The 14,521-nt window shown below is 53.7% G+C and overlaps 2 protein-coding genes across 2 annotated transcripts; one reads left to right on the top strand and one right to left on the bottom strand.

Annotated features, from left to right (window-relative positions):
• Window positions 1–1,663: 1,663 nt before the first annotated feature.
• Window positions 1,664–3,256, bottom strand: NCLIV_053740 (conserved hypothetical protein; the record flags this gene model as incomplete). The annotated part of the gene is made up of 2 exons (XM_003884926.1): window positions 1,664–2,334; window positions 2,689–3,256. The coding sequence occupies 2 exons, from the start codon at window positions 3,254–3,256 to the stop codon at window positions 1,664–1,666; spliced, it is 1,239 nt and encodes a 412-aa protein (XP_003884975.1).
• Window positions 3,257–7,437: 4,181 nt separating this feature from the next.
• NCLIV_053730 (putative nuf2 family domain-containing protein) lies at window positions 7,438–13,315 on the top strand (the record flags this gene model as incomplete). Its single annotated transcript, XM_003884925.1, has 11 exons — window positions 7,438–7,641; window positions 7,998–8,110; window positions 8,325–8,411; window positions 8,872–9,055; window positions 9,237–9,339; window positions 10,057–10,129; window positions 10,717–10,813; window positions 10,937–11,113; window positions 11,534–11,773; window positions 12,259–12,416; window positions 12,922–13,315. 11 exons carry the CDS (start codon window positions 7,438–7,440, stop codon window positions 13,313–13,315), a joined length of 1,830 nt encoding a protein of 609 aa, XP_003884974.1.
• Window positions 13,316–14,521: the final 1,206 nt, after the last annotated feature.

Raw genomic sequence — 14,521 nt, 5'->3', positions numbered from 1 at the left:
TCTTTTTCCTCGTCTCTCCTCTGATTCGTTTCTTGTGTTTCCTTCTCGTTCCCCCAGTCTTCCCTTCGCTTTTGCCTTTTCTGAGAAATCGTGTCCATTGCCTCAGAGGGAAGAGCCTGCTTGAAGATTGTCACAGTGTCTTAATGCACCCGTCTCTTCGATTCGGCGACACGGGACACGAAGGGCGGCGAATATCAAACGCATCACTCTTGTCAAGATGAAGAAACACACGCACCATATGAGCAGAGAGATATAGCCAGCTCTCACAGATGTTTCGGTTGCTTTTGGCTCACGAGTGTTTTTTCTCGATCGCTCTCGCCAACAACGCAGCTCACCTCTTCCCACCGCTGTTTATGCCGTTAGACCCCGTTTTTCCGGACTCTCGCACGTAACTGAAGTGAAAAGGAATTTCTGAAACGAACCAGAGGGCGCACGGCCCGCAGGCACTCCCCCTTCGCGTTTGTGGTACGCAGAGAGAGTCAGGCTCGTACGAATCTTAAAACAGGACTTGCAGATCCGGCTGACGACTCATTTCACTCACGTTTCTGTTCTTGTGCCCTAACCCGTTTTCCTCACGGCCTTCCACTTGGAACAGCCAGCCCAACGCAGTTGGCCCGTGAGAAGAAGCAGTGCCGAGTTTCTCCAAGCGCAGTCTCGTTCTTGTTCGGGAGAGGAAACCGGCGCGCAAAGAGGCGAGGGGACACCCTCTCGCCGGCTCCGCTGTGAAGGCAGAGAGAGTGATGAGGTTTTGCGCCGCGCTGGTCCAGACGCACGCTCCGCTTGTCAAGTTTGCGTCGCCTGTGCGTGTGGGATTCGGATTCTACGAGTTCCCTGGTGGTTCTGGGAAAAGAGAGATCGCGCTATTTCTTCGGAAGGCAACACGGACCCTCGGTGTACCCGCGCCGCGTCCTCTGTGTGTGTCCGTGGGAAACCCAAGGTCACGCCATACGCGGGCACGTGAACGTTTTCCTGGGAAACTGTCTCTGTCGTCGTTGCTGCGTGCGACACGAGCAAGGCGCTTCTCTTTAGCCAAGGTACACAGAAATCCGTTCTCGCGATGACAGACGAGATACACCGACGTGCGACACTCTCCTTCGTTCCTCCTGGAACAGCCTCTCTGCATCCGAACCTCGCAAAGAACCGAGAGGGTACGGCGCTTTCTGCCGCGCGTACAAACAACAGAGTGAAATCAAGTCTCTCATACGGAGAGCGCCCGGCTGGGAGGCTCGTAGGCTACTCAACGGTGTTTTCTTCGGACGGTCTTCCGCCCATCCTCCACAGACGCTTCTGGGAAGTTTCAGACCTATTATTTTTGCACATGACAGGGAACAAACGAAACGGAACGAGCTCAAGAGAGAGCGTGTCTCGAGTTTCTCGGACGCCGTGTCGGGGCACAACCGAAGGCTCAGCGTCTTGTATATGCACCCGCGTTTCCGCGTCCCTCCGGACGTCGGCACGCGAAGGCCGGGAGTCTCTAGTTTCTGTTCCAGCTTTCGCCATTCTTTCTCTCACGCCCGCGCGCGTTCTCTTCTCGACCGTCCCGCCCACGCCTCCACAGCCCCATTTCTCTTGCGGGGACGCCAGCACACACGCTTCCCCCCCTCGGCGTCACCCGGGGTCCCCCGTGTTTGGATTTCCTGGTCTCGGCTGTTTTGCGTCGCCGTCAGTGTTCCCTGTAGAGCCCCGTTTCCATTTCGCTGGGGGCGTACACGTAGCTGTCGCTGCAGCCGGTGGTGACTTCGAGTTGCCCAGCGACTTCTTCGCTTTCTTCCCGCGCGCCTTCCTCTTCTTCCCCCCGTCGCACCCGCTCCTCGCGCTTCCGCTCCATCTCTGCCCGCCGAGCTGCGACGCTCGGAACCTGGCCCCCTTCTCTGTACGGCCATTTGAGCAGCACGCCGTAGAGATCGCGCAGCTTCTCGAGCTCGTAGGGCTCGTAGGGGAACTGCGGGTGGTCCATCTTCAACACCGACGGAAAGTGAGGTTGCGGGACGTTGTCTGCTTTCTTCACCATTTGGATTCTCCGCTCTGCGTCTGGGTCTGACGCGAGGTCCGTGCTCGCGCGCTCCGAGGCAGGCGAAACGCCCGAAACTGCCGCTGTGTTCTGGTTCGTCAGCTTGGTCATCAGCCAGTGGACTTCGAGGTCGGTCGCCATCAACTCGCGAACTTTCGGGTTCTTCAAAACCGCTGGCGGCGGCGGGGCGTACGCGAGGCGAAACCCGGCTTCGCCGTCCAAACAGAGATTCTGGTCAACCAGCCAGCTCGCCCAGGCCTTCAAAACCACAGCGGAAAAGGCCGGTTTGCCCAGGATGCGGCACTCCTGCGTTTTGAAAGTCCCTGGGTGCATGCACAAAAAAGTCGACCGACAGCAGACTCGCGCGCAGTTAGACGGAGGGAGAGACGAGGCGCGCGAGAGACGAGGCGCACGCAAACGCGAAGGGAAAGCGTAGCGAACCGCTTCGTGGGGGAGGGGAGGACGAGAAGAGAAGGAGAGACGCAGAAGGAGACAGGGACGATGAGCCCCTGGGACGGGGGACGCGCAGGACCGCCGCGAGAGGAATCCGATCGGGAACTCGTTAGGTATAGGGACGACGCGTCAAGGAGGAGAGTGCGGGAAACAGGGGGAGCGAAAAAAAAGCTCGCGTAGGGAGAAAAAAGGAACTCAGCGGAAGAGTAGGCGGAGACACTTACCGAAGCGTTTCAGGAGGAGATTTTGCAAGTGGGTCCGGGTCATGGCAACAATCATCTCTTGGTGAACTGCAGACCGGAACCTGCCGGAGGACGCCGCAGGAGAGGGAAGAGATGAAGAGACAGAGGGGGCTGCCGCCGATTCCACCTTTGCAGAGGCAGAAGAAGAAGCAAAGGAACGACAACGCGGTTTGACGCACGGCAGACACCAGCAAGCTGGACGCGACGGTGCGCATACACCGCCCGTCCCCTGTGAAGGAAGGCCGGTCCAAGAACTCCCTTGAGGAGCGACTGGGAGAGGCACATGCTGTCGCTTGCGCTTCCCTTGCTGCTGGACATGCATCTGTTCAACACGAACAACAGGAGCCTTGTTCGGTGGACACAAAATCACAGGCTCGCGCCGCCAGCAGGCAGGAACAGAAGACGGCGCCTCGCCGCGGAGGCTTTCTCCGTGCAACGGAGTGCATCCGGGTCCAGAAACGCGCAGAGAGGAAGAGGTGGATGGCGGAGAAGAGGATTTAAGCGAAGAAAGGGAACAGAGAGAGCCGGAGGTCGTGCCGGTCTTGTCCATTTTTTTGGAGGCGGCTGCTCCTCCTGGAGCGCTTGCATTGCGCATGCAGCCGATCTTGGAACAGTGGACTGGAAGAGAAAGAGAAAAGGTGGAAAGCGGCCGGGCACAATTTGGAGAAGAGGAAAGGAAGGTGGTACCACGAGAGGCATCCCGCAGGGCCTTCCGCCCCCCTGCGTCCACTACTCTCGCCGCCATGCTCCGGGCGTTCTGTGCGTCAACATGCTCGAGAGGAGCTAAGCAGCTGGAACGGCGGAATGCACCTTTCGAAAAAGACGACAAAGAGAACCGCGTAACTCTCTTTGCTTTCGCCGAAAAAAATGGATGATCGCGTCAGCCACAGTGCGTCACGCCATGCATTATATAAAAAGACAGGGGGCCTCGTCACGACTCTCGGCGTTTACACGCGGGACCCGGCGGGTCTGTCGTGTTTCCAGAAAACACCACTGCAACACACATGTGGAAGGCTTTCGAGATCAGACAGAGAATCCCTCGTTTTGCTCCAGGCGAAAGCGAAACGGGCATCCGGTTTCATGTGGCTGGCATGCATGCCCACCTCTCTGCATGCTTTCACCGCTTTTGCATGGGATCGCAAGTCGTGGATTGCCACGGCTCTCGCAGGTCTTTTCAACAGTTCTCGCAACATTCACTCCTCATTCGCGTGGTACTTGTTTCTCGCAGTGGGTGCCAAGGCTCTAAGCCTGAACTGCACGCGAGGACGCGGAGGGCTGAGGCGCCGGGTGGGTTCGCGCAGGCTACACAAAGTTGCCGTGGCTAGGCTGTTCAGCGGACACGTCGCTACTTTTGGCGACTAAGAAGGGAGATGAAAAGCTGTGGATCTCCCCATTGAAAGTCTAGAACAAATGCGGAAGATCAGGGTCTCTGGAAGAGAAAAGGTAGCCGTGGCGCCGACTGCCTCTGTGACAAGCTGGGCACAGGGCGCGAACTGAGTCTGACCGGTTCCTCGCAAACCTTCGGAGAAGCTGGGCAAGACACACAACGGACGGATTTCACATTCGCCTATCATAGACACACGCTCGTTCGTTTCCATTCCATGCATATATGTTCGTAGAAACCGAACTTCGCAAAGGTCGTCGCTGCTTTGCCGGGGGTTTCGATGAGTCCGCTTCTCGGAAAGAGGCAGAATCCGTCCGCCCGCCATCCAGCGGGACCGGCTAAAGAAACGCTCCTCGCTGCCTCCTATGTCGAGAATCCGTGTGCAGTTCAGAGTATGGAGCGGAAAACGTTCACACTGCAGGCCTCAGCCTGTTTTCCTACAGTCCGGTTTCACCTAGTTCAGTGGAGAGACTCTTTCGGGAAAGCTTTCAGAGTGTGGTGGAATACGAGGGAATCGAGCTTTCCAACGGCTAGCAGTGAGGCTGCAAGTCGCATTAACAACTGAGAATGGTTTGTGGAACCTCCAGCAGAGACAGGAGAAAACAATTCTAGGCGGTATGGCGAGAGAGAGGGATTCGGCTCCTGTCGAGATCCCAATCGTATCGCCCGCATGCGCTTAAACTACTGACCATTCCGTGATTATGTTTTTCTTGTTCCTGCTCGAAGGTGCGCTGGACAGTTTGGATAGATGTTCAGCCGGCAGTCTGCACTTCGTCCAGGCCTGCACTCCAAACCCATGTGGGTTTCGAGTGTTCCTTTGATGAAAAGAACCACCTTTTGTGCTACTGAGAAGAGCCAGAAAGTTTTGCAATTTGGAAAATCTTGTCTCCCGCCGCCGTTCGTGCTGCAGAATCAAAGTGTCTTCTCAGTTTCGTAGCAGAGCCCGTGTCGCAGGAAAGCTCTCAGCCTCCTCTTCACCGGAAAGAATACAAGGTCGTTTGGTTTCCGCGGGTCGGATTGCCAGTCTGTGCTCGCACCCCTCCCCACTGCCTCCTGGTTTCAGAGTAAACACTATAAAGTGGGATTTCTAGGTTTATACAAAGTACCTTTTCTAAACATAAAAGGCAAATGTGATGCCCCTGTGGTTACACCAACTATGAAACATCGCCTGACCCCTTGTCACTGGCCACAGAGTTCTCTAGCACCCATGCTCTCCTGTCAGCTGTCCAGAGAGGCATTCCTCGTTTGTTTTCCGACGGGGCGGCGCAGGGGGAGGTACCACAAACATTCTACGAGCTAGTGCACGTGGCTTTTTCCTAACGAGCAACACCTATGCCTTTTCAAAAGGTAAATTATTTTTTGTGCCCTCATCAACAGAGACAAACTATGATCTTTCTCGTTATCAGCGCTCGTGTCACGCGTTTTTGGTTCTCCTATCTTCTTGCTATCCTTCGTTTTCGTCACTGCATTCAGATGGGCGAGACGAAGGACGACTCACGTGTGCGAGCCCGGATCTTCTTTTTCATCGCGAGCGTACGCTCGTTCCTTTCCTGGACCGTTGCTTAAGAACAGTATCTCCTCGACGTGTGTTGCGCTAGTACGCATACTAGGAGCAAACATTTGAGGATTCAGCGACCGTTAGAGATTCAAAAGAGGAATGAACCGTGCCTGGTTACTCGGTCCTTGACGGCGGTGTCCGTGTTAGACACGAGGCAAGAAGCGTCAGCAAGCATGCTGGGGAGAGACGGTAAGGACGATGAACGGGTGAAACAGGTGTGCACACAAATAGAGAGTGACCGTGTACGCTCATTTCCGGAATCAGGGAAGTCAGCTGTAAAAAGAGCTGCGTAGAGTGGCTCGTCACCTGCGCTGCATTTTTTAGCGGGAGCCTTCCTTCGGAGAAGAACGTCTAACTGAAACGCCTCCAACTTTCTGTGCACAGAGGATGACGCCGCTTCTTTTCACTCGAACACTCCGGATGAGCGTCGCTCGTTGAGGAGGGTGTCTTCACAGCGCCGGAGTGGAAAGGGCGCGAGGCTGCACTGTCATGACGAGACGAACCCAGAAAAAAGCCATCCAATGGCGAGAGATAAAACTCTCCACTTTGTTTTCGCTCGTTGGTTATTCTCTCAAAGAGAAAAAACTTCTTTATGCCACGCCTAGGCTTCTTCTGTGACGCATGCAGCGCCCCCCAGGTGTCTGTGGAAATTCGGCTGGTGGAGGGGCAGCTCGATGCACGCGCGTACTCGCGTTCGCCAGCAGTTTTCCGAAGAAGAAAAGGTGAATCGAGCTTTGCTTAGGTTTCAGTGCCGTCTAGGCTCTTCCGCTTTTTTTCTCCTTCTCCTCGACCCCTGGACGTCTCTAAAACCATGTGACTGCTACCGGGCTGCGCCCTTCCAGAGACTGGCAGGTCGCCCCTGCTGCTGGTTCGTGCGCCTGGCTTTTTTATGGCCTTTCTTGCCCTGTTGAAGCTGGTCAGCCCTTTCCTCTTCTTCTTTTCCCGCGTGTGGACACACACGGAAACGGTCTCGCCGGAGGCTGACCCGCTGTCCAGTCCGATGCCTGTTGTTCCCCGTCCCTCTTATTGTCTCGGAGCAACACACGGGGTTTTCACGGGGTTTCACGGTCTCTTCTGTTTCTGTTTCGTTCCCTACTTTCGTCTCCACCTTCCTTGTTCTTGCTGCCTTACACCGCGCCCTTCTAGTTGTTCCATACCTGGGTGATGCGCGTGAGCGAGCGGCGACACACGGCCGCGTGCGCAAAAACAAACAGTTTCTCGAAGAGGTTTTCAGGCGGGTTTTCGTTTCCAGTTACCTGTCCGGCAGGTCCCCTGCAACTTCCATGGGTACTTCGTGGGGCTTGAAGCCAACAGGCTCTCTCACAGTTACCCAGACGCAACGCTGCGGTGTATGTACACTCTAACCAGTGTCCCTCTCCGGCTGTTGGGCCTAATCTGAGGTGTATGTACTCTCCAGCGAAGGATCCCCGAAGTGACAAGCAGACTCCTTCGGGTGTACTTCTCTTTTTTGCCCTCCTCGTGTCGCTTTTTCCCGTTCTACTGCATTCCGCCGGACTTTCCCGATCTTCCTTTTTATCCTTTTCCCTTTCTGGATTCTTGTCAAATTTGTCCCCTTCGCTGCCTCTTCGGCGACGCTGCCTGCAACTGCGAGAGTTGCTTTCCAATTTCTCCGGTTTCGTGCCCTTACCTGCTTCCGCTCGCTCTTCGAGCCGCTCTCTTCTACGTCTCCCCAGTCTATTTTCTGCGTACGGCCCTTTTTCTTTTGGTGCTCTCGATCTGCATCCACCCGTAGCGTCCGCCCTTCCGTAGCTTCCTGTTCTTCGACAGAATGGCGTCGCCAGGCATGTCCCAGTCGGGGGGTCTGTCCGCTCACTCCATTTACCCGAGCACAAGTTTCTCCTCCCAGGGCAGTCCCTTTTTCCCCTCTACAGACCGCGGAGGCAGGATGACTCTAGAAGAAATCAAACGCGAGTTCGCAAAGCACAAACTCGAGTGTCCAGACACCATGTGGAGGGAACCGCAGCCGGAGCAGGTGAGACCTCGCAGTCGATCCCCACCTGTCCACGCTTTCACCTTCAACTTCCCTTTGATGTGCGCCTCATTTTCTGTCCCGTTCCTGCTTTCTGCGGTGCCTCGCTCTGCATCGCGCCCTCTGCTTTCCATTAGGCGTCCGTCTGTCTGTGAAGACACATCTCCTGTGTGGGATTCGTTCTCCGGTCTCGCGCGCAGGCTCGAGCGGACCCAGTGGACCCGAGATTTGTATCGACTCTATTTCGTGCTTCCAACCCCTCGAGGCCTCAACGGTCTCTCCTCTTCCATTCGCTGGCTGCAGCGGTGTATGTACACATGTCCGTGTTTTTTTCTCTTTCGCTCGGATGCTCCCCGCAGGTCCAGGGCCTCTACTCCTTTGCCATTGAGAGCATCTTCAGCTTGACAGTAAACGACGTGCGCATCGAGGAGGTCACAGGCGACGTCCGTAGCTGCTTGCCTTCCATCGACAGGTTCGTTGCATGCAGCCTCCTGGAAAATCGAAAACGCTGCAAAAACAAGACTGGTGCACAACGCGAGAAACCCTCTGTGCTTCCGTTATCCGTCTTTCCCCGTCTCCGCTCCTCTGCGGGTCTTCTCCGCACCTTTGGGGCTGTCTTCGCCGCATTTTTGCGCTCGCCTCTTCTCTCCGGAGTTCTTTGGCTCCCCCTCTCCTTCTCTCTTCAGCTTGCAGTTCCTGTCCCAGGATGGGCGGTTGCATGCAAAGGCGATCGGGAATCTCCGCTTCTTTCGCCTCTGCCAGCGACTCAACAGGTGCGCCGCCTTGACCGTCGCGAGGCTACCAAAGAGGCCGAACACGCGGTCAATCGACCCCGTGCATTTCCTTTTCGCTAACATTGGCGCGACGCGAAGGCCAAGGGTCTCCTCGTATGGTGGATGGCACGCGAGGCCGTCCACAGAGCCAGTGGAGGAAAAGGAAGGAAACTGGAGGTTTCTTCTTCCAGAGTAAATTCCCTTCTGTCATCGTCTTCTCTCTCCTTCCGCTTTCTCCTCGTTTCTTCCCAGCTTCTTGGTTGCCCGTTCCTGTCCTCCGTTTCTCTCCTCTTGTCCTTTTTCTTGCTGCTTGCTCTCTCCGCTCTGTATCTTTCTCCCCTCTGCGTATGCTTTTCTCTCTCGCGTCTCCCTGCCTGTCTCTCTTCGCCTTCTTCCTCTCCTCGTGCCTTCCGTATCTTGTCTTTCTCTCGTCTCCTCTTCTCTTTCTGGCTTTCTGCAGGGTGTTGGGACTGCCGGATTTCACTCGCGAGACATTCGCTTCTCCGAGCGCGGCCGCGGTACTGCGTTTCGCGAGTTCAGTTTGCACTTTTCTTCGCCTGAAAGAAACCCTCTGGAAACAGTTCGAGGGGCAAATCCAGCAGCGCGCAGCTCTCCAGCAGAGTCTTCAGAAAATCAGCCAAGACGTAAGTCTTCGTCTTGTCTTGTCTTTTTGTCTCTCTCTCCCCGTTCGGCTGTTCCTTTTTTACACGTCACGCCTCTCCGGCAGCGGAAGCACCCGTCCACTCCAGAGACCGAGAGGAGGTTGGAACTATCGTCCACGTGAGAGACGTTTGTCTCCTTTTCTGTCTCCTTTTCTGCCTCAAGGCGCAGCTCGTGGACCAAGAGCTCCTGCGCTTCCGGGCAGAGCGACAGACGCAGCATCCAGTTGCGCAGCGACAGAAACAGAGACGCGACGAACTCGAGTCCGGTAAAGCGCATGCAGAGATTTCTTTCTCTCCTTTGCATCGCTCCTGTGGTGGAGGTTCGCGGGGGCGCGCCTCTCAAAGCCCTGTCCTCTTTTCCGTGCTATCTTCTCGATCGTTTGTCGTGTGTCTTCTCTCTCTCTCTCGGTTTCGTGTCCTTCTCTGTCCTGTCGATTTTTTTTCGCCCCTTCAAGAGTCCGTTTTTCTTCTCCCTTGCCGTGTGGCCTTCCGGATTGTTTCTTCTCGCTCCGCAACGCGCGTTCCTCAAGAGGCTCTTTCTGTTCTCTCTCTTCTTTCTTTTCCTTCTTTTGCCGCAGTTCTCTCACTTCTCTCTCTTCTCTTTAGTCTCTCGCTTACCCCTCTTCTCTCTCTTCCTTCTCTTGCCGCGAGTGTCTCTCTCCGCTTGCTCTTTTCGCTGCGGTTTCGCTTTCTTCGACATCTCGTGCTCCATCCTCCGCGGGGTTGTCTTGCGCGCTCGTGACTCCTGTCCGGGGGTCTGCTGGATTGCTCTCGACACTGGCTTGGGGTTTTCCTTCTTTTGCCTGTCGAATGAACAATCTAAAACAATCTACTTCTCCGCTCTACCAGTCTCCAAAGTAATAAGGGGCATAATATGTTTATATATATGGATATGTATATCTATGGGTCTATATGTATTTGTAACTATGCATGTACATATATATTTATGTATATTACTGCATTTCTTTGTTTTTTCTGTGCAGAGTTGCGGCAGCGACACAGCGACCTCGGGGCACTCATGGAACAGTTCGCCGAGCGCCAGGCAATTCATGGCAGGTGAGGAGAGACGCGCCGTCGAAGCCTGAGGAAGACGCCGCATGCAGGCGCCCCAAAGGCGGGCACTGAAACGAAGAAGACAAGGCGCGGTGAAGAGCGAAGAAGTCCCGTGTTCGAAAGAGCGAAAGAGGAAGCAAGGCGGAGACACAAGCTGGCGCCTCTAGACACTCGAAGGGAGACTGCCAAGAAGGACGAAGGAAAAAAGCGAGGAGAGACGGGCGGAGGTGAAAAGGCGGCTGAGGCGAGGAAAAGAGTTGAGGGGAGTTCCAGAAGAGCCAGAAAAAGAGGAACGGATTGAGGCACGCGAATCGCGTGAGCGCGGGTTTTCCTCTTTCACAGGTTTGTTTTTTTAAAATCGAAAGATCTGGTGATCTCCCCTCTCACGCGCCTACGTCCCCCGTCTAAGGACACCTTTCGCGTTTTTCTCTCCACCCTTTTGCTTGGCCCCCGCCTCGTAACCGCTTGCTCTCTCCACGTGTGTGACGCGCGGTCTCTCGCTTCTTTCGCCTCCGCGGATGCCCGAGGCCTTTCTTCTGTCCCACCTGTCTCTTTGCTTCCGCGTTTCCTTTTCGTGCGGTTCCGTTTAGACTTGAACTGGAGCTCGGCGACCTCGTCTTGGAACTGATGAATCTGAAGCAGGAGCGCGAGGAGCTGCACGACCAAGTGGTCCACTCCCCCGAGAAGGTGAGCGGGCGCGAAGAAAGGATGGAGAAATGAACTAAAGAACGGAAAGAAAGGGAAGACAGGAAGACATGGCGGAGTTCCAGGTTGCGGCGCTTCGTCACTCTTTTCTCCGTTTTTTTGCAGCTGATGGAAAGACGGGGTGAGCTGCGGCTACAGCAGAAGCACCTGGATCAGCAGCTGCAGCAACTGGAGAGCCTGGCAACCAGCCAGCAGAAACTCCTCCTCGCTTTCGCCAAGGCTCTGAAGAAGGCGAAAAAGGCCATGGAAATCCTAAACTCCCATCGAGACAAAATCCTCGCTGTACGAACCCCTCACACAGAGACCCGCAAAACCCCCCACACACCTTCGCACCTCATCTTTGAAAAGATCTTTATATCCATATAAATACATCGATATATATATATATATATATATATGCATGTGACGGCGAGAGACTTCTGCACTGGGGATCCTATACGTGCGTGGACCCATTTCTGGAATGAAACTTACAAGCCTAAGTATACACACATCTTTATCTCTCTGCCTCTCTATCCTGCATATATATCTGCAGATGAATATACATATATATATATATATATATATGTATATGTGTACGTAAATCCCTACGAATCGTGTACAGATGCAAGCTTCGGTGTATCCTCGGATGCCCACACACATGGGGGTGGAGGTGCGTGCGTGTGGATCGAGATTTGCGCGTTTCTTCGTTTTCTTTCCGTTCAGCCGCACCTCGGATTTCGAAGCGACATGCGGATGCGAGAGAAACTGTTTCGGGAAATCGGCGAACAGAAGGAGCAGCTGAGCCGGGCTGTGCAGGAACTGCAGGTGGAACGCGAGAAGCTAAGCCGGCAGCTGGACGAACAGGAGAGAAGAAAAGAAGAAGAAGAAATGGAGCTGCGTGGGAACCTGTCGCGAAGAAAACAAGAAACAGAAGACCGAAAAAAAGCTCTCGTCAATCAACAAGTAAACCAACTGCATCGCACCTACATACATGCATGTATATATATATATATATATATATATGTATATGTATGTAAAGGTGCACTTGTACGTACAGATATATGTATATTTGGTATTTCTGTTTAGATCTATCCGTGCTGTCTCTGTGTCGCTCTTGTTATCGACGCAGTTCTCCGTCTGCTTCTGGATGTATCTGCGATGCAATGCAGCTGCAAGTCTCTCCTCTCGGTAGATCATTTGTGCCGAGTCCTCAGAAAGTTCTACTCAATCGCTGCTGTCTGCATCCCTATTCCACCTGCTTTCTCGTCAGCCCCGTCTCCGTGTCTCTCTTCTGTCTTATGCCTGAACATCCATCATCTGTGGGCACCTCCTTTCAGGCCTACAAATCTATGCATTTATATGCATATGCAAATGTATATACTTGCTACTACGTGGATGTATGCACACGTATGGAAATGGATCCTTATATGTATGCGTATTCGCTACAGGAGATGACGACAGCCTTCCTGAGAGAGGCAGAGAGACTGGAAGAGCGCCTGGCGGAGCAAAAGGAGCGACACAAACTTCTCGTAGAGGCAGTCGAAGAAGAAATCCAAAAAGTGTATTCTGCATTCCTTACTTACGTCTCGCAGATGCAATTCATCCGGTAAATCGGCACGCATGCGTGGACATGCATTCTTCATGCATATGCATATTGTACCCGTCCATATAGCTACATATGTTTTTTGCATACCGATACATGTATGCATTTTGTGTACACATAAACAAGTTTGTCAGCACATCAACCGATTATTTAACACAAGTTTCTCTTCCTGTGTATCGCCCCATCGCGGTCCACACCTTTTGTTTGTCTCTCCAGGGGTCTACGAAATCGTTTTAGTCCTTTCCTTGCTTCCGTGTACGCCGCTCTCCGTCCTGCGCCTCCGTCCCGTCGGTGGTTTGCTTCCTCCGTAGCTCCGAGACTTTCCTGCTTCTATCGTTCCATCGTCTCGCTCGCTTTTTTCCTGCGCTTTCCTGTCTCTGTGTTTCGCCCTACGTGAAGGTCTCCGCTCCTCTGTCTTCCCTCTCTGGTTTTCGTCTTGTGTTTGGTTTTCCCTTTGTCTTTTTTTAGCCACTTTTTGTCTTTTTTCGCGCCGATGTTGTTTTCGCAGAAGTCAGATGCCTCTGTCTCTCGATCTCTCCCAGAGTGCGTCGTTCCTCGTGGACCACCACGCAGAGAAGCTGCAAACCTTTTCGCCGGCAGCCTCTCGCGATCGAGAAGAGAACCCCGATGACTTCCTCGCTTCGCTTTTGAGCAACTCTTCTGACGATTCCCTCTCCGCTCCTTCGGCGCTCCGCGAAGAGGAGAAAGAGAACCAGGCACAGCCTCGACAACCCGAGGGCGACCGCGGCAGAAGAGATTTTCGCACCCTTGACTCTCCAGAGAAGACAAAGCGACTGAGTTTTCTGGAGGAAGAGACGGAGACCGACGTGAGAATGGAGGATTTGGAGCCGGAGCACGAAGGGCGCCTCCGTACCTCGCCCCGGCCCGCAGAATCCAGATAATTCTCGTGGAGAGCGCGAGACGATTTGGGGGAGTCAGGACACTCCGACTGATGCCTTTTCTCGTGTGTGAAGAGTCGGCGCATTGGCAAGCGACGCCACCCGACCCCGCGGGAGGCTCGGAACTGCATGTGTTGGATGCGACTTCTCTTACCGAAAGAGCAGACGCTGCAAGTGGACCTATCGAGTGAGGTGCGTGCCTGCTGCGAGGAGAGAGAAATCCAAGCCACAACTTTTGTGCGAGATGAAGGCAGTCGCTAGACACAGAGAGAGATAGAGAGTTTGGAGCGATGTGCGCTGCCGCACACCCTGCAAGATGTTGATCAAGGAGGGAAAAGAGGGACGGTTTTTCGGGGTTTTGGAGACTCTCGATTGCTGCGCAAGACATCTCGAGACGGGGTTTCCGACAAGAGGCGCCGTTTCTCAGACCTCAAGCGCTTTCCTCTTGTCGGGAGTTGGATAGAGCCGAATCGACTAGTATCTCGAACTCGCTTCCCCGTAGACAGTGTACATATTTCGCGTGAGAGGGAGAAAAAGGTTTTCTTCTCTGAAGAGTTGGTATGTTAATTTTTTTAAAAAAAAGATGCTGTCGCCAGTCGGAGAGCTTCCACGATGAGCGGTTTTTTCACTTCTGATGAGGCGAAAAGAGCCAAAACACGGGGCGTGTGGCCTTTCTTCTCAAACCAGTTGCTGATCTCTCGCCCCGGGGAACCGGAAACTGCGGCGAGTCGACAGTGTGTGCTTCCGCGTTCTGAGTTCTCGTTTTCGATTGCCAAAAAATACTAAGAACAATTACAGAGACGGTTTTCGGAGAGGACAGAAACAACGGACTGTTCTCACGAATCCACACGGGACGTTCGTTTCGGCTCCACTTCCATGGCGGAGAAACGAAGCACAAAACGATATCTAACGTATGCAGCGGTATATATATATATATATATATGCTATCATACGTATGATATATATATATATATATATATATATGTTGTATATCTTTATGTATAGTCAGTAAGGTCTGGAAAGATGGTTTTCTAGTTCACGCGAAACCCTTGTATCTTCTTCTTTTTCGCTCCTTTTTCCTGTTCTGGTGTGGGTGGAGAGGCAAACCAGAGAGAGATTCTGCGCCGGGAAAAGAAAGGGAGGCAAGAGAAGGGATAGATTTCTTTGAATCTTTTCCTCGCAAGTGTCCTCGTCTTGCTCCCCTCCGAG

This window comes from Neospora caninum, chromosome XI, assembly GCF_000208865.1.
Source record: "Neospora caninum Liverpool complete genome, chromosome XI".
Classification (NCBI taxonomy): Eukaryota; Apicomplexa; class Conoidasida; order Eucoccidiorida; family Sarcocystidae; genus Neospora; species Neospora caninum.
Note: the sequence above shows the minus strand (reverse complement) of the source record. Positions and strands in the feature narration are given on the sequence as shown.